General features: G+C 49.7%; 1 protein-coding gene across 5 annotated transcripts in view; it reads left to right on the forward strand.

Annotated features, from left to right (window-relative positions):
* The window catches only part of LOC126542648 (adenylate cyclase type 6-like), a 243,454-nt gene that overhangs the window by 29,873 nt on the left and 194,934 nt on the right, over nt 1-18,647 (forward strand). For all 5 annotated transcript variants that reach the window (XM_055077177.2, XM_055077175.2, XM_055077176.2 and 2 more), the window contains exon 3: nt 10,968-11,117. In XM_055077177.2, coding sequence (XP_054933152.1) covers nt 10,968-11,117 — 150 coding nt within the window. The remainder of the gene's footprint in view (nt 1-10,967; nt 11,118-18,647) is intronic.

An 18,647-nucleotide genomic window follows, 5' to 3' on the forward strand; every position in this document is an offset into this window, starting at 1 on the left:
GACGCGCGCAAAATATGCGTATATTATTATCGGGGAAAGCACTTTCTTATTTCTGGTTGCGTTTCAGCATAGAAACTACCTAAAACGAACGGGAGATAAAATGCAGAGCCCGAGGTCGAGAAAGCATAGCAAGGCTTCACAATTTTTCATCTTGCTCCTCTAGATGAATCGGTCGACACGCTTTTGTGTGCGCTCGGAACCGGCTTCTTTTTCTTCACCTAAACATATATCGAGTTCCCTGGTTTAATTTCCGGCCCGGACGACTCCTCTTTCTGGCGTTATAGTTGATGCGGCACTGATCCTATGGCCGCATACATCAGAACGCAGGATGTTCGCTCTCGCTGCTTCTACATGTGAACGTTTGCGCGCTTAATCGAGGTTCATATTTTTATCTGGTTTTCTACTGGCGATACGAACTACCGAAAAAAAATTAAAATAAAGAGCGCTTCTTTTCAAGTCTACTTTAGTTATTCTATGATTTTACATGGAAAAGAGAGCTGAAAGTTGGTTATCGAATCTGTATTCAATGAACTTTAAGGGCGCGCACTGCCGTAGACGCTTAAAGCGTGGTCTCGTTCGCGACGGCTTTTCTTGCGCAAACGCATAAGGGCCAGTCGTGTACCATCGTGTACGTCTTGCGGTTGCTGCGAGACACTTCAGCACCTGATTTTGGAGCGTCCCGCTTTCAATGCGCAGCGCACGTCGGTAGTGAGAGACTATCATCTCCTTATACAGCCTGCGGTGCACGACACTCGACGAATGTTTGTACCCCAGTGGTTGTGCTTCTCGACGCGATCAGGCTCATCGCGCTCTCCTTACTTTTCTAGAAGCAACTCATTTGGGTTCACGTTTGTAGCTCAGAGACTATTTCTTCTATGTTACATGCGTGGCCTTCAGGTGACCGGCCCTACTGTCTGTGATCTGTACTGTGTGTTCTACTTTATTCTTTTACATTTGTCGTGCTGCTCTTTCTTTCCTCTTCCCTCTCCTCCTTCCTATCTTCCATTGCTGTGTTTATGTCACCTCCTTTCTGAATAGTAGGCAGGCGTTGTGCCCGGAACGGCAGTTGCCAGCGGCACGGCAGTCGCTTTCCCTTTCCTGTCAAATGTATACATGTGTTTTCAAAGCAAATAATATTAATAATCATATAAAGGCTTCATAGTAGGCAGAGGTCCCCATGACATTGACCTTATTCGTCCATCACACTTAGTTTACCCGCTTGTGTGTGTGTGTGTTTCATTAAGTTTCTTTTTCATTTTTTAATCATTTTCTCTCTCACACCTATCGCATCATTTTGCCCCTCCACCAGTACAGGTTAGCCAACCAGGGATAATCTCTGGTTAACCTCCCTATCTTTCTTCTGCCTTTTCTCTCTGTCTGTCTGTCTGTCTGTGTCTATCTATCTATCTATCTATCTATCTATCTATCTATCTATCTATCTATCTATCTATCTATCTATCTATCTATCTATCTATCTATCTATCTATCTATCTGTCTGTCTGTCTGTCTGTCTGTCTGTCTGTCTGTCTGTCTGTCTGTCTGTCTGTCTCTGCCTCTGTCTCTGTCTCTGTCTCTCTCTCTCTCTCTCTCTCTCTCTCTCTCTCTCTCTCTCTCTCTATTGCTAAAGCGTTTTCTTCAAGCACGAAGTTATGATCTCAGGGCATTTATGACCTCCAGGTCCGAAAGCGGTGGCGTTTGCATCTTTCGCCAAGTGTTCAGATCTGCTCATTTTCGCTGAAATGGCTTCGGCGAGATTGTGCGCAAAGGTGCGAATTCGGTATCTCGTGACTATCTTGTCATTGCGGTGTATATCTACGAAATCGACAACGCAGGTGAGGTTGTGTTGTAGTTCATCTAAATGTCGCCCAGAGAAGTTTGTTCTTCGACAAAGTTTGAAAATGTGTTGAGTATAGAAATCACCCACCTCAGAAACTTGCTCCTCAAAGCGAAAACCGCTTTTTGTTGGCTTAAGTAGCTGTCAGCGTTTGCAAGTTGTCTGTCTCCACCTTCAAAGTATTATTACTCATCTACAGTCAGTTTTTTTCTACGCCGCAAGGTCCAATAAAAAAAAAAACACTGATATGAAAAATAGCCTAATATGAAAGATAACGCCGAGCGGTATTCAAGGAATGGTAACAGCAAATGTACGGGTTTTATCATTCGCCGATACTTATATATATATATATATATATATATATATATATATATATATATATTAGTACAGGAGAAAGGACTGTAGACGTTCGTTATTTCAAATCGCGTCTTCCATTTTGTTCGACAGCGGCAGCTGCTAATGGTACGACCGCCACGTTTCGTGGCCGTTTGTTGCAGGTGCCATCACCATGTTTATCGTCATCACGGTTCTTTGTCAGGCGAAGTTCGCTGGAAATGAAAACTATTTATCCGCAATCAAACTTCAGTTTGGGCCCGCTAACCATCATCATCGTGATGCCACCGTTGTCGCCATGCGGTGGTTGTTAACCGTCGTCCTCGTTGTTGCTGTTGTACTCTTTGTCATCGTTAGCGTCAGGGCCAGCGGCCGCTGTTCCGGAGGGCACTGGTTAGCTTTCTTTGAGACGGGCTCCTATACTATCGTTTTTCGTCTCTCCTGTACGCCATGGTGCTGCCGTCGGGTGACGATCGTGACGATCTACCGCGGTTACGCGACATGTTGCGCTGTTTTCCGTTGCACTCGGTGAAATTGGTGTAGCTTTCTTGCCTGCTGTCCAAATAACGGCACTGACTAACTAAGGGTGATTTCCCTAGAAAACGACAGGAAGAAAACAGAAAAGTATTCTATGCGGCCTCTTCAGTTTTGCTTCGTCTCGAAATAACGGGTGTGGATGCGGAGTCTGAAATAGGTGGAGTTGCAGGGCTTCATTTAAGAAAACCGGACATGTCAGCGAATATGCCATGCAACACGCGGTCTTTCCCGCAGGCCACACTGCCTAATTAGGAGGGAAAAAAAGCAAGAAAAAGAAACTGGCACAGCGCTACAGGGAGCAACCTTTCTATAGCGAACTGCTCCGCGTTTTGCATTGATGAGTAACGTATGCATGGCGAAGGCGTCCGTGACTTAATGTCTCAACGTATTCAAGTGTTTATTTACTAATAAGAAAGTGTTGATCGTGTATGTGATAGCTTTATTAAAAGCGAGTGCAGAACATCCCACTTGCATGAAATTAGTATTAACTGGATACCTATCAATTACTGGCAAACGCCAGTTCTCTCTGCTTTTTCCTTGCCCCCCCTCTCTCTCTCTCTCTCTCTCTCTCCCTCTCTATGTGCGTCCTTGTCGAGTTTTTCTTTTCAAGTAAAAACTGAATTAGTGGGTAATTAACCGTTTCAATATTAAATGATATTACCAAAAATTTCTATTGGGCTCCCGCTGCATTGCTCGTCTGGCGGAACTTACTTGCGGCAACACTCGAAACTCGACGAATATTGTTTGAGGCACGCTTTGTCATTTGCCGTTTTCTTGATGTATATATACTTGTAGCCTCATAACATCATCATCGTCGCCGCCGCTGATCATCATCACGCGTCACGATCACTGATGCTGAACTCGCGGACAGCTCGGGTGACGAGACATGAGTAGAACAGAGCATGTAAGTGCCCACAGCACATCATAAAACCAGCAACGTCCTGATTTGCAACCAACCGACCAAAGCCACCGGCTGTGCTACAGCACGGCCGGCGGCAGCTTTCGCACCATTCGCCTCCGATAAATGAATGGACGACGTCCCACCGGCGCAGATCACTGTCGCGTCATTGCTTACAATGCTCACGGGATGGCGCAGTGCGTACTGTGTTTAGCTCAGCTACAGTCTAGCTCAGCGAAATCGGTTGCCGGGTCAAAACAACTGGCTTGTTGGACGGCCGCTTTCGCACTCAGTTTTGCGCCCAATCGCGGGAACCGTTCGGGTCGACGAAAATTACGCGATTCCGGGTGCTACGCGCTCGGATAGCTCTCCACATAGCGAAGCGCAAACGCTAGGCGCAGGCATGCCGATTGAAACCTGCGTTGTTTTGACTTCAACCCCCGCTTCCCCCCCCCCCTTCCTTTATTACGCTGGAAAGTAAGGCTGAGCGCGTCATTCGCGGTTCCTTTCGCAGAATGTGGGATTTTTGTGCGCAATACACCATTTTCGAGCCTCCCTCGAAGTGGCGCGCTGCCCGACACCTGACCTCTTCTCAACGCGGGAAGACGCAATGTAACCATCACCATGGTTACGTAATCGGCCCCCAGCCGCACGCTTCGCCTGCGAGGTCGAAGCTTCGCGCCGGGTTTTTATTGCGCGCCCGACGTTCGCGCGAGGGACGCGTTAGCTCTTTCGCTTGACCGCATTTTCAGCATTTCGCGCGTGTGTTATAAAGCGGCTTGCTCGCGCGCCTGTGCTGCGTTACCGAAAGGCCTTCTCGCTTACGACCTTCTTTTCATCCTTTCTCTCTCGATCTCTTCGTCTCTGCTTCTTTATCGTGTGCATGCTCTTACCGTTACAAATAACTGGAGCAGATTCAGAAAAAAAAGAGAGCAAACAATGATCAAAGACCGTTAGAGCCCTAAGAAGCTTAGTTCCGTAACAGCAGTAAAACACAGCCGGCTCTGAATACGAGCACCTAACTTCGAAGGAGGCAGCCGCTTCATTCTCTTTCTCTTCTTTCTATGGGCCGAAACTTCGTAAATCAAGAGGCCTTCGGCGACTTTACGACCTATAACGGCTTACACACAAGAAGGGAAAAGGGAGTGCGAGTAATACGCATTATAAGTGTACTGTTAATTTATGTAATAGCGGGAGAAAAAAAATTCGACAGAGACACGTAAGACTGCTTACGTGTGAGAATGGGAGAACATTGTACCGTTTGTATAGACCTCGGAACGCCATGAACGCGCTATGAACGCGCCACGAACGCACTCATAACCTGGCGTCATCTCCTCCCCATTGGCTGCGACGTGACGTGTGCAGTGACGCACGCACTAGGCCACACCTTGAGTCAGCCAGAACCGTGGAGCCCGCGTGGCGTCGGGGAAGCGTGCTCGTCTCGCACCCCGGAGGCCCGCGTTGGATTGCCGCCCAGACCAAAATTTACGAAATTTAGTTTTCAAAGCCTATAATTTGTTTGGTTTACAGGAACCTCCATCAGAAATTTGACGTCACTCTGCGCATTTCTCGACGTGCTTGTTCTCTTTTGGGCTGGCACCCATCTTTGGTACCATCTTTCGGGCATGCCGACTACGCCGACGAATTTTTCGCGTAATGGGGTATATACTAATTCGCATTCGCATTAAAAAAGACGACTGTTTCATTTGTGTGCGCAGGAACCTACAGCAGCTGCCTCGCAGTCAGCGACCAGGTCCTTTTGTATAAGCGCTCTCGTTTAGTCTGCCGATACGAAAGCGCGTTCTGGTTTGGACGGCCGTTATACGTACGCGGCGCACCTTGAGCTACGCCGCAGGTCGAAATAAGAAACTAACAAATGTTTTCTGTTACTCTCCGTCTTTATATTTTGTCTCCTTTTGGCGTTTAAAGCGAGCACAATGTCGTTTGCAAGGATTTCGTTAGGCTCGAATTTAAAACAGCTCTCGTACAAGCAAGAAAAGCTTGCACTATCATGAGTGTGGGCTTGCGCGTGCGTATGCGTGTGCGCGCGCGCGTTTGTCCGCGCGCTCAAAACAAAGAAAGAAACAAGAGAAAGAAAGAAAGAAAGAAAGAAAGAAAGAAAGAAAGAAAGAAAGAAAGGAAGAAAGAAAGAACGGCGGATAGTATATATCTGTCTAAACGGGACGCTCAGATTACATTCGTCTTTACTGCCCTGTGCGCGAATATTGGAAATATCGAATACGAATGCAATAATCTCTGCTTTTCTATTCGTGTTCGATTCAATAATTTCACTATATGAAGTAGCAGAATATTAGTTTTTATTTCTCGAACATATTCAAATATAAAAACACTTCTTGCAGTATCAAAGGAGATAGCACGATGGAAGAGAGCATACAGTTCCGAAGGATTGCGCAGCGGGGTACCTCTGTGCATCGTTGCTGCGTATAGGGGTACCGCTCCTTGACCGAACACACCGGGGCAAATAACTCCTGCTCAATGATTTACACTCATTCAATAAGAATGGCTCGCTTTTATGCAGCCTACATATGGATTTGTTCCGATTTATTGTTTGGCCAGCCTCACCATGTTTGCATTCCTTCGAAATAATGAGCGATGCTGTATAGTATCACACTTTTCCCCATCAGCGAACACACAGTGTACGTAGGTATCTTGTAACTTGCTCTTTCCATCCTTCATTACTGTCATTGCTGTGCCGTACCAGGTAACTGAAATCAGTTGTTTCTCATTTACAAACTCATCAATCGACCGGAGGTCCAATTGCGAAGTGCATTACGTGCAGGTGTCAATGTATATAAGGATAGGATAGGAATAAACTTTATTTGTCCAACGGTTGTTGATGTTGGTGCCCGGGGCTAGGCTGCCAGGTGTCCATCGCCCGAGGAAGATCTTTCGAGATCCTCGGCAACGGCCCTGGCCCGCTGCACGGCCCACTCCTGGTCTTCGGGTGCCTCGCTGAGGAGGGCGGCTTGCCATCTCTCAGCGAGGCGCCCCGCTTCAGAGGGTTCTGCTGTTGTATTCCCCCTTCCTCTTTGTCCTTGTTCCACGTGGCGTTGGCATTCCCAAAGCACATGGGCCATATCGGCCCGTTCGTGCTCGCACCACGGGCAGCCGGGCGACGGGTGCAGCGCGGGCCACAGGCGGTGCAGGTGGTAGGGGTTTGTGAAAGTGCCCGTCTGCAACCGTCTCAGGTCGACCGCCTGGGACCTGTCTAGACGCCCGTGGGGTTGTGGATATTTTCGTCGTTGTTTTCTATAGTGACCAAGCACCTCTCTGTACGTTGCCGGAAACTCCTTGACATCGCAGTCGGCGTCCGCGTGATCCCCAGCTCCGTCCGCCGCGATTTGTGTTGTATTGGTAACGACAGCGGCCGCGTCAGACGGGGTGGCAGCCGCCGTCGCCGTCACTCCTCCGCTGGGGTCCCGCACAACAACGGCAGCGGCTGCCCTCTGGGTGACCGCGTCGCGGCGGGTAAGCTGCCTCGCGACGAGGTGGGCGCGCTCGTTGTGGTTGGGTGGAGTGACATTGCGTCTTCGGCCGTTAGCAATGTTGGTGTCATTATTGTCGTGGCTGTTGTTGCTGTTACTGCCAAGCTCCCCGACGTGCGCGGGGAACCACTTGAGGGACTTGTTTGTAATGGTGCCGGATCCGAAGTCCCCGGCCCGGGCGTTGAGCATGCGCGCCACATCCGCGGACACCCAACCTTTGATGTAATTCCGAATCGCTGATTTGGAGTCGCTGATAATCAGGTTATCCTCCGCACCTCCGTGGAGTACCGCGAGGGCTATGGCCATCTCTTCCGCTGCTTCGGCCGACGGCAGCCTCGCTGATGCCGTGACTCAGATCGTTCCCTTTGTATCTACGACTGCCATGGAGAAGGCGGGCGCCGCCGCCGTCGGCCGGCCGTGTCGATGTTGCCGTTGTTGCTGCTGCCGTTTTTGTCGTAGTAGCAGTAGTGGTGGTGGTGCTGGTAACTGCGGCTCGTCTGGCACATTCCCTTGTAGCGGCGGTGGTGGTCGACGTTCCTCGTCGCCAACAGAGTCACCGACTGGCCGCGGGTACCTGGCTGCACCGACGAAGAGGACGCCTTCTTGTCTTCCATGCTTCTCGAGGATTGCTACCGCCCTGCGTATACGTCTTTGCACGTCATGCACCGGGTGCATATTCTTCGGCATGTTTTCCGTCTGTATGGCGTCCCTGACTTCCGGTAGCAGTGGTTCTTTCAGTCCACGCGCCTCGTGATATCGAATCCCGAGTAAGTCCAGGATTCGTCTTCCCGTTACGGTGCTCGACAGCCTCTCCAGCTGCGCGATTCTCTGCGCCTCGGCGATCTCCTCGAGCGTGTTGTGTACGCCCAACTCGAGGAGCCTGTGGGTAGGCGTGTACTGGGGTACTCCCAGGGCGGTCTTGAACGCCCTGCGGATCGCCACGTTCAGCTTGTCGGTTTCGTTCCTGTTCCAGTCGGCGTATGCGGCGACGTACGCTATGTGGCTCAGCGCGTACGCCTGTATCAGCCTCGTAACGTTGTGTTCCTTCATTCCTTTCCTCTTGCTCGCGACCCGCCGCACGAGGTGTGTGGCCGCGGCCACCTTCTTCTGCAGTCGGGCAACCAGCTCGCGGTTGGCACCGTTCTCTTCCAGCCACAGGCCGAGCACTCGCAACTTGGACACCGTCGGTATTCGGGTCCCCTCCCTGGTCGTGACGCGGACGCCCAAACGACGAGCGTCTAGCACGGCCTGCGGAAGGGGTCCTTTCTTGCTCGGCCTGTGGAGCAGGATCTCCGACTTGTCGGGTGAGCAGACGAGTCCCGTGTCTTCGAGGTGCCGCTTCACCTCCCGGACGGCCCGCTGCAGTCGGTCTTGCATTTCGCCGACGCTCGTGTTCTCCGTGGTCCACACCGTCACGTCATCTGCGTACATCGCATGATTGATGCCCTCTATCGCGTCAAGACGCTCCGGCAGGCCGATCATGACGAGGTTGAAAAGCATGAGGGAGAGTACGGAGCCCTGCGGCGTTCCCGCACCACCCATTCGGACCGTTCGTGGTGGGGCCCCGTCGATCTTGACTGTCGCCTCGCGCCCATTCAGGAAGCTGCTGACATCGGTGGAACCTCGCCCCGAGATCGAGTCGGCTGATCTTGTCCAGTATGGCCATGTGCTTCACAGTGTCGAAGGCACTCTTGAGGTCTAGCCCGAGCAGGGCGCGCACGTGCGTGCTCGGAGTGTTCACGACCTGTTCCTTGATCTGCAGCATGGCGTCCTGCGTTGAAAGGCCCTTCCGGAAACCGATGATGTGGGTGCCGAAGGCGTCCTGCTTATCGCGCAGCGTCGTCGCCCTGATAAGGCAGGCATGCTCCATCACTTTCCCGACGCAGGACGTGAGGGAGATCGGCCTCGTGTTTCGGACCTCCAGCGGTTTGCCCGGCTTTGGTATCAGTATAACGTCCGCGGTCTTCCACTCATGCGGAATTCGGCCCTCCTTCCAGCACGCGTTGATGTACTCGCAGAGCTTCTCGATGGCGTCGTCGTTCAGGTTCCTCAGGATTTTGCTGGTGATCCTGTCAGGACCGGGCGCCGAGTTGGTCTTCAGTAGCTGGAGGACCGTTCTAATTTCCTGCACGGAAAAGTCCGCGTCCAGCTCCTCGTTGGGAGCCCCGCAGTACTCTGGGTGACTCTGCCCTTCCGGGCGTGCGAGGTGCGTCTGCACGATCTCTTCCGCGAAGGCCTCTGGGTCGTCCTTGTACTTGTGTCGCAGCTTGGCCATCTCTGTACGGGTCGCCGTTCTGGTGCTTGCCGGGTCGAGCAGGTGCCTGAGAATCTTCCAGGTGCGTCCAACGCTCATGTTGCCGTTCATCGTGTCGCACAGCTCTTGCCATTCTTGCTCGCACAGGCGGGTGCAATGCGTCTCGATCGATCAATGTATATAAGCTTGATTTTTTTTCCTTACCTTACGGATTCTTCGCAAACTTTATATTTCATGTTGCTTCGGAAAGGAGAAATATTCGATATCATATTCGGTATTCTATTTGTTATTCGGAGGTCGTTTTTCTCGAATATCCATATTCAAGTTGATTCAGAAACTTTACTATTCGAACGCCGCTATGTAGTTTTTATCCAAGACGTTTGAACGTCATGTGGGAACTGGAATAATATTGCAGTTCCAAGCCGAAACTTCCGTATTGAATGAATGAATGAATGAATGAATGAATGAATGAATGAATGAATGAATGAATGAATGAATGAATGAATGAATTGAGAACAGGGACTCCAGATAGTCCAGCGCCGAAAGGAGGAGTGAAAGCGTGCGAAGTTCGGGCGCCGACTCGCTACCTAAACCTTTCACTCGAAGCTCCACTGCGCGTGAAGATTCTATTCGTAATCGTATGACGATATCCGTGGCGGACTGCGCCTTTTCTGACCTCCTTCAGTCGGTCATACTTCCATACTTCTGTGTGCGAAATGTTTTTCATGTGGGGAAAGAAAATAAAAGAAACACGAACAAGAACGCACTGTTTGCCTTAAATTTTGCGAAGAAAGCGCTGTTTATCTCTCTCTCTCTCTCTCTCTCTCTCTCTCTCTCTCTCTCACACACACACACACACACACACACACACACACACACACACGATGGTGCAGGCTTCAGAGAATGGCACGCAGCTCTATTTTGCATCGGAGTTTGTGCCTTCCCCGTAAGTAAAAACAACTGCTTCTCGTGCACCAAGGTCATGAGAAGCAGCTGCCAACAGACGCGTGAAATTATCGAGGCAAAGTTAATTGATAGTTTAGGGAATAACTGAGTGTCCAAGCCGTCGACTGCTTTAACTTCGAAGGAATTACGATACTTGCGTCGTCACTGATTGATTCGCTAGCTGCGCTTGCGTGATGTTCGGCCACAAAATGCCTTTATATTTCGCGCTTCGCAGTTCTCAACAAAGTGTTGCAAGTTAGCGCTCGTGTGTACCAGTCTTCTTTCACCATCCTTGAAGTTTTTGTCGAGACAAAGAGGTTATAGGAAATAAAGACAGTGGTTCAATGCGCACACAACGAAGACAAATGCTCACTAAGGCAGTTACCAGAAGGTGAAACGCGGTGGCGCAGTAATTCTGTCTCCCAGAAGAGCACGGGCGCTTCATTGGACTTGTGCATAATTGAGTTCCCCCGCCAGGGTCCCGGGATCTTTTCTTCCGAGAACGGCTTATCGGTCTCAGCGGCTGAGTCCTTACTCTTGTTGGCGTATCGTCAAAAGGAGGGCAGCTGGCACTAAAGCGCTCTGTAGTTTGGCTGCACCCGCATCTCGAAGACAAAATTTCGTGCCTTAACGTGTGTTTCCTTTCCTGGCGGCGCACAGGTGGCGTGCAACGTGATACTGCTGGTGGCGGTGAACACCATCGGCATGTTCTCGCACTACCCGAGCAAGGCGGCCCAAAGGCAAGCCTTCCTCGAGACGAGACAGTGCATCGAGTCAAGGCTAAGCATACAGCGCGAAAATCAAAAGCAGGTAAGCCTTCACATCGACACTCATCGTGCTTGTTTTGTTTGTTCGCAGCTGAATCTATTACAGGCCCTTGAAACATCAGAATTGCTAGAATCGTTATGCATGGCGTGGAAAGTAACCGATAGTAATCAGAGAAAGGAAAAAGAAAACCTCACCCCGTTTCAGGATTCGTTCCTCTAGGTCCACTGCGTGCTAGTCAGGCGCACTGAAACACGCCACCACCTTACTACTTCCACTTTTATTTTACACTGGGTTTTGTATCCCGTATAATGATACTGCTGTTAGTGCCGCGTGAAATATAACAAGTACTGTAGCCAAGCAGATGTTCTTTAGGAACAACGCGGCGAATAAAAAATGACATATTGCGTTTTAACTAAGACAAGTAACATGATTATTGCAAGAAAGAAGCAAGAGCGAAATGAATGAATCGTTTTACAACTAGTAGGATGGTTCGTGACCTGTCTAGGGAGCAAAAGAAAGGTGGCACTGCGGCTCTGGCAACAAGGCTCTCTTCAGATGTGATGGAGAGTCTCAAGTCTCCTGTGCATAAAGTAAGACTGCAGCTGTGCAAAGCGTTACAGGAAAAGGAAGGCGAAACAGTGGCGGGCGTGCACTTCTGTTTCCTCTTACCGCCTGATTCTTCGAGTGCGTTTCCTTTCCTTTCGCTTATCATTCTGTCACCTTAGTTGTCTACCGGTTATCTGCTCTACGCACTGCGTTATCTGTACAACTTCGCTTCTTCCTTTACTACTGTTACTACTATTCTACTACGCGCACATCGACGGTTTGCGCATTTACGCACAGACCGATGACTTTCTAACCCGCGAACGTCGATGATAGGTCAGCTGAGCGCAAGAAGACCCACAGATATTTACGCGTTATTGTGGATCGTGATCTAACCTGGCGTCCCCAAGTCGATTATCTGAAGAAAAAGAAAAGCTCGCTAGCATTGATCATATGTTCAGCTTAATCGCAAGTAAACCATGAGGACCCTCTGTGCGCGCTATGTCACAGCTACACAGCGTGCCTTTTCTCGGATTTTGTTTCTTTCTCGTCTTTCCTGAAGGGTAGGCAGAAATTGTGCCCCTTCCTGTGGCAGTCGCCAGCCTGCTGCCCGCTTTCCCTTTCCTGTCAAGTGTATGTTTTCAGAAGAAATGATAATAAATAATAACTAATAATAATAATTAGTCTTCTAGCCTTATCCAGCACGTACAAGACAAACACCCGCACAGTAGAGAGCATACAAGCCCGAGCACTCCGAATATGTCTTGCCCCCCTCGATGTGCCTCGTCAGCTGCAACGGTTCTTATTGCAGGGGAGCACCCGGTCGCCTCATACGCAACCGTTGAGACCCTCAATGCGCACATGCGGCATCTTTCACAGCTACCTTCGCACCACTCAACTTGTTTACCAGCGCGAAGACCACAGGCTACGTACACCCGTGAGCAAAAGTATACGGACCACGGGAGCGCGTGCCAAACTGATTGGCACGCGCTCCCGTGGTCCGTATAATTTTGCTCACGGGTGTACTTCAGTGTTGTGGCCAGACACCGAGACTCACTAACAGCTGGCGTCAAGCCTGCGAAGCGCCCGATATCAACGTAGTGCTGTCTTCGTCAACCTCGCGTGTGCCTCTTAGTTCCTGGCATGGTGAAGAAAACTGACATGTCATCACTAGCCTTGAAGCGACCGCTTCTTTTTCTGATAAATGTGTCCTATTTAGACCACGTACGTATATACACGGACGGTTCTACCAGTTCCAGCAGTTCTACCGGCGCTGTGATTTGTCCCGTCGAGCCCCGTCTCTATACAGCTAAAGTTTTAACATGTTATGACGTCAACAGCAACTGAACTTGCGGATCTCCAAGGTGCCGTCGATTGTGTGATTCAGCAGCCATCTAATCGAGGAGCAATATTTTGTGATTCCAAGGCCGCCTTACAAACGCTACAGTTTGTCTTGCGTCACGGCACTCATGAGCGGGTGATATATACCGTAAAATTAGACGTACACACCACCAAGGTTTCGCGAGTGACCACGATATTATGTTTCAGTGGCTGCCGAGCCACTGCGAAGTTGCCGGCAACGACAGAGTACATGAAACAGCACACTCGGCTCACCAGCAAAATCAGTGCGTACCAATACCGTGGCCGAGAACCGATGCAGCGCGGTAACTTTACTCCCTTGTGCGTATAGCATTACACTTCTAATCCATCTAAGCCATCTAAGCCATCTAATCGAGGAGCAATATTTTGTGATTCCAAGGCCGCCTTACAAACGCTACAGTTTGTCTTGCGTCACGGCACTCATGAGCGGGTGATATATACCGTAAAATTAGACGTACACACCACCAAGGTTTCGCGAGTGACCACGATATTATGTTTCAGTGGCTGCCGAGCCACTGCGAAGTTGCCGGCAACGACAGAGTACATGAAACAGCACACTCGGCTCACCAGCAAAATCAGTGCGTACCAATACCGTGGCCGAGAACCGATGCAGCGCGGTAACTTTACTCCCTTGTGCGTATAGCATTACACTTCTACATTGGAATTCGCCCGATTTTACCAACTCCAGGTTTTATTCATTGGACCCTTACATACTACTTGGCCTGCCACCCGCTTTCTTCCGTCGAGAAGCAACTTCAGTGTCCCGCCTCTGGTTGGGCGTTGCATTCAGGAACGCTTATTCAGTCCTCATCCGAATGGACAACAACACCGTATACGCAAATCTTGCGGACGGCATGAGACCATAGAACACATTCTGTGCCATTGTCTATCCTACAACTCTCAACGAGATGTTCTTAGCCGCTTAGATGGCAGACCGTTCTCGAATGCTAAGGTCCCGGAACCCTGGCCGAATACCTCTAGTATGCACATAGGCCACGAAAGCGCTAATGCGCTTTTTTAAGTCAACCGGACTAGATGAGCGCTTGTGAGTGAACGTTCATCATCAGTGAAAATATACGCGAGTTTACTTTCATCTGCGAGTGCGCGCACAATGACTGTCCTTCTTCTCTCCTTATCTTTGTTCCCCATTTCCACACATGTAGGGTAGCCAACCGGGCGAGGCCTTGGTCGACCTCCCCGCCTTTCTTTATTCTCTCTCTTTCTTTGGCAAACGATGGCAAACGAGCTAGCCTCGTTTGCCATCTAATACATGCCGTAGCGGTTTTGTCTATTTACGTTACGTCTATCACGTTCCGTTCCACGTTCGTTGCGCGGCTTCAGTTTCAATTTCAGTTTATTGTTCATTCAAGATACATAGTTGGTTGTTAGTATAGTATACAGGCTTCAGTCCCATAGTTTAGTAGAGGTAGGATGCTTCGATTGTGCGCTTTTATTTTTAAAGAATATTGGCTAGCTGCCGCACATGGTATCGTCTCACGATCACATGTGGTAATTCTTTTTGCAACAATTCTGCAGGCGCAGCCCCCCCCCCCCCCTTATATATAAAGGCTTAATATACAAGGATCGATGATAGAAGTGAGGCGGACCGCAATGGCATAACGACTGACGCTAAATCAATGTCATGACACGAATATGAGAATCACTATGCATGCACGACGGCATACATAGGAGAATTAAGTCTTACAGCTCCATAGATACCTGCTATACTGCGTTCATCGATTCTATTTCGTTTACACATGCTGATTAAGTTGTAGCATGGCAACGCAGAAAAACAGTGGGTAACATCATGGAAGTGTGCAATATAGGAGGGGAAAATAATAACAAGAACGTGAAAAGAACAAGAGTTTTAGCGTCTATATTAAGAAAAAAATTATTGTGCCAATGCGAGACGCTACGGGATAACTTGCCAAATAGGTTTGCATACAAATATGATCTTCATTGCACGCGTGCAAGTGCGGTGGCTTTATAGGTTTGTTTAATTTCATTTTTCATTTTTGTTAAGGAAGTGGTTTCTAAACTGTGTCTTCTTAAAGGTGATCCTTAGCCAGCCGTTTTCCCCCATGCCTTTTCTGTCAAGAGAAATGGAGAATTGTTTATTCATGAAGAGGCAGAAATGTCGCCCTGAGGTTGACTCCTCTAGTTTGCGTCTCTGCACTGGGACAAAGGGAAGAGGTGAAAAAACAAGGTTAGCAATGCAGACTATGGTGACAGAAGACGTGAATAAATAGTCGATATACCTTTCACAGCCAAGATTTCAGCCCCTTGCAACGCAGTAATAAAGCAAGTTCGCGAACTGCTCTGCAACGGAGAAAGAAAGAAAGAAAGGAAGAAAGAAAGAAAGAAAGAAAGAAAGAAAGAAAGAAAGAAAGAAAGAAAGAAAGAAAGAAAGGGATGCTAACCATAAACGCTTCTGATTGGCTGCCCTGCGCTGGGGGAAGAGAAAAGAAGAATAGAAAGAAGACAGAAAGTAAAGCGGTCAATGTGCGCACGTGCGCGAACTGCACCACGCAGTCCAAGGCTCTCGCACAAGCCAGTCGTTTTCAAAGCAGCACAAAAGTGCTTTCACTGCCTTCTGGTCCGATGATCGGTGAGAACGGTGTTCCAGTAGTGTTGCCACGTTCGGTGGACGATCGCCTAGTCGCCGCAATGCATCGTACATTGTTTGTCTTTGTACGTCTAATCGAGGAAAGTGGCACTAGGTAGTCTATACATGTTCTCCTCGCAGCCGCATACATCACGTGCAGGGCTGTCAGTCATTCCAATCAGTGCTGACGGAATTTACAATCTGGCCACGGTAGTGCGTTTTCAGTAAGCTGTCGATTGCCGATTTTTCGGACAAAGAAACACCCGTATTCTGCCAAGAAGTGTTAAAAGAAACATGTTGGCGCGGTTCGGAACTACCCGTGGCGTTATGTCTGCTGGCGCAGAGCGACAAACAAGAAAGCAATGGGCAGATTCTTCTGCGAATTGCAAACATTATTAGGAGAGAACGGCTTTGCGAAAACCGTCCCCATGTGTTACGGAACAAAACCAATGCGACAGGAATGCAGGTATGGCATGGCAAGAACTTTATTTTGGTCCAGAGAAACTAGGGCCCGAGGGCACAAGTCCCCAGGCTAAGTCGGTGGCTCTGCCCACGTAGGCACCTGTAGGCCAAAGGCTTTCCCGATGTCGTGAGCTCTCCGGACGGCCAGGAGTTGATCTTGGAGGGCTTCGTTGGATCTGCGCCGACTCTAGTCCTCCTCACTGTTGAGATCCGAAGCCCTTTGGTTGGGGCACAGCCAGAACATATGATCAAATAGACACAGAGTGTGTCCATAACTTGGACATTCCGCGGGAAAGTTCTAGTCAATTTTGTTAAGCACAAAAGGTGTGGGATAAGATTTAGTTTGAATCATTCTTAATGTGGACTGCGTGAGCTCGGCTGAGCTTCTGATTGGGGGGAGGAAAAAACCTCCTGCCGTCCCTATAGTGTGAGGTGATCTCGTGAAAAGTAGTAAGTGTGTCTTTGTAGGAGCCGCAGTCATCCTGGAGCAGTTCCTGATCTGATGCGCGGCATGTGAGATCTCGCACAGCAGAGTGAGCTTGCTCGTTAGGATTGCAGCCACTGGGGCTGACCGAGTGGCCCTGATGAGCCGGAAAGCAGACTAGGTGTGAGCTATCCAGTAGCTCGTAATTATGAGTATTAAGACTGTGTATAAGTAACTTGTGTGCTTCCATTGAGACGAAGCCGGTTGAGTAATTCCTAATAGCTGTACGGGAATCGGAGAAAATCGTGGAGCCTCTCCTCATTGTAATTGCAAGTGCTATGCTTGCTTCATCGGCGGCATGAATGGAGCTCGTTGTTAGTGGCGCAGGTAAAAAGGAAAACTGGAACACGGTGAGGATTAACGTTCCTGAGCGATAACCCAGGTGCGTTTACCTGCGAACCGAATTCTATATCTTTGTTGCGTGACCAGTATCGCTCTAAGAGTCCTCACGTCCGCATGACCCTCACACCACGCACTAATTAAGTAGTACCTGGCTGGATTTACGCGGAAGCCAGAAACGAATGTGCGTTCGTTTTGTAAACACGCGTTGCTTCCTCCTGGCGCTGTGCCGACGGCAGATTTGAAATCGAAATTGATCGAGGAAAAAGAAGATTCATAAGCAACGGGAAAGAAACCAAGAGAAATGGCAATTAGAATGAAGTTTCCACAACCAAAAAAAAAAACAGAAATAAAAGCAGCTATACATGGCGAAACAGGGGGTAATCGTTTGCCACCGAGGGCAAAAGGCTCAGATACGGCCTTGCCGCGCGTTTTCGCTGTTTTCTGGCTTAGCGGACACAAGCACACGCACGTACACACACAAAAATAGAAGAAAGTAAACTTCTCGGCATTGTATATAAATGTCCGCGCTCAGAGCTAAGCAGATAGTTGCGCAGTCTTCCGACGACCTTTACTTTTCAGTTACTTAATTAGTATGATTGGACGGATTTGTGCGTTTGCGCGCGGCACGATGTCGCTGTCTGTATACAGTCGCGTTCGAACGCGCGCTTTCATTTTGGCTTTTTCAAGAACGATTGAAATAATTTTGGCAGAGCAGGTGTGCTATATGGTGCGCAATCTGCGAGTTTCTTGCTGTCGTACGAGACGCGGGACGGGCAAAATAAACGCCAACACAATTCGTGATTCCTGAAAACTGGAGCCTGCTATGCGTATAACATCGATCCGCGGCCAGCTGCCGAACGCGCTTGAGACGCTACGTACACCGCCCTTAGCGTCGAACATCAATCACGACCAAAGCTGGCAAGCTTGGGTCAGCGCGACGGAAGAGTGCTCGTTTTTTGCATGTAAATTATTCGCGCTTCAGACCAGCCGCGGCGGGGTATATAGTAATATGCGCGCCACGTATAAGCCACCGCGGACATTTGTACTACTTTCGTGGTGTGCGCGAGCTGGCAAGCAGCGTATATACGTTGCTCAACGGCCGCGTGGTCACGCGGCGGGCTGGCATGGACATCCGCCGTTATCTTAATCCTCCTCCTCCCCACGCCGTCGTCTTCGCTTTTCCCAGTGGCCGTCGTGTTTCGTCAGCGCGTCGCCACGCATACGACGGCTTGCATGTTTGAAGCTGCTGCAGCAGCGTGGTTGCAAAAGCACCCAGCACGCGATTGTCTCCGAGCGTCTATCGAGCGCGGACATGTCGGGCAATGAGGATGTTCCACGGGCGCCTCGACGGTCCATTTCTTTCGCTCCCTCGGACAGCGACGAGCCCTACGAGGAAGCCAATAGGGCCAAGGACGACGCAGAGGGTGCTTCTTGCGTTTCTTTTCTTAGCCCCACCACCGTTAGCTTATTGCTTTTTTTTTTATTGTATTTTTTCCCCACATTTTCCCTCGCTCTCTTACGTCTGTGGCCTGGCACGCCTGAGGCAGACTGGCGGGCGACGTTCTCCCAATGCGCGCGCGCATGCGCACACCGCGGACACTTTGTCCGTCGAAAACCGGACAGCGTCACCGAAGCGAGTGGTTCTCGTGGGCGCTTGCAAAGCTGACCGAGAACATGGACGTTTTGGTCGCAGACTCAAGCCCGTGCACTGCGCCATTCACGACAGCCGAGCGACGTAGGATAGCGTCATCGCAAG

The sequence above is a fragment of the Dermacentor andersoni genome, chromosome 2 (genome assembly GCF_023375885.2).
Source record: "Dermacentor andersoni chromosome 2, qqDerAnde1_hic_scaffold, whole genome shotgun sequence".
Taxonomy (NCBI): domain Eukaryota; kingdom Metazoa; phylum Arthropoda; class Arachnida; order Ixodida; family Ixodidae; genus Dermacentor; species Dermacentor andersoni.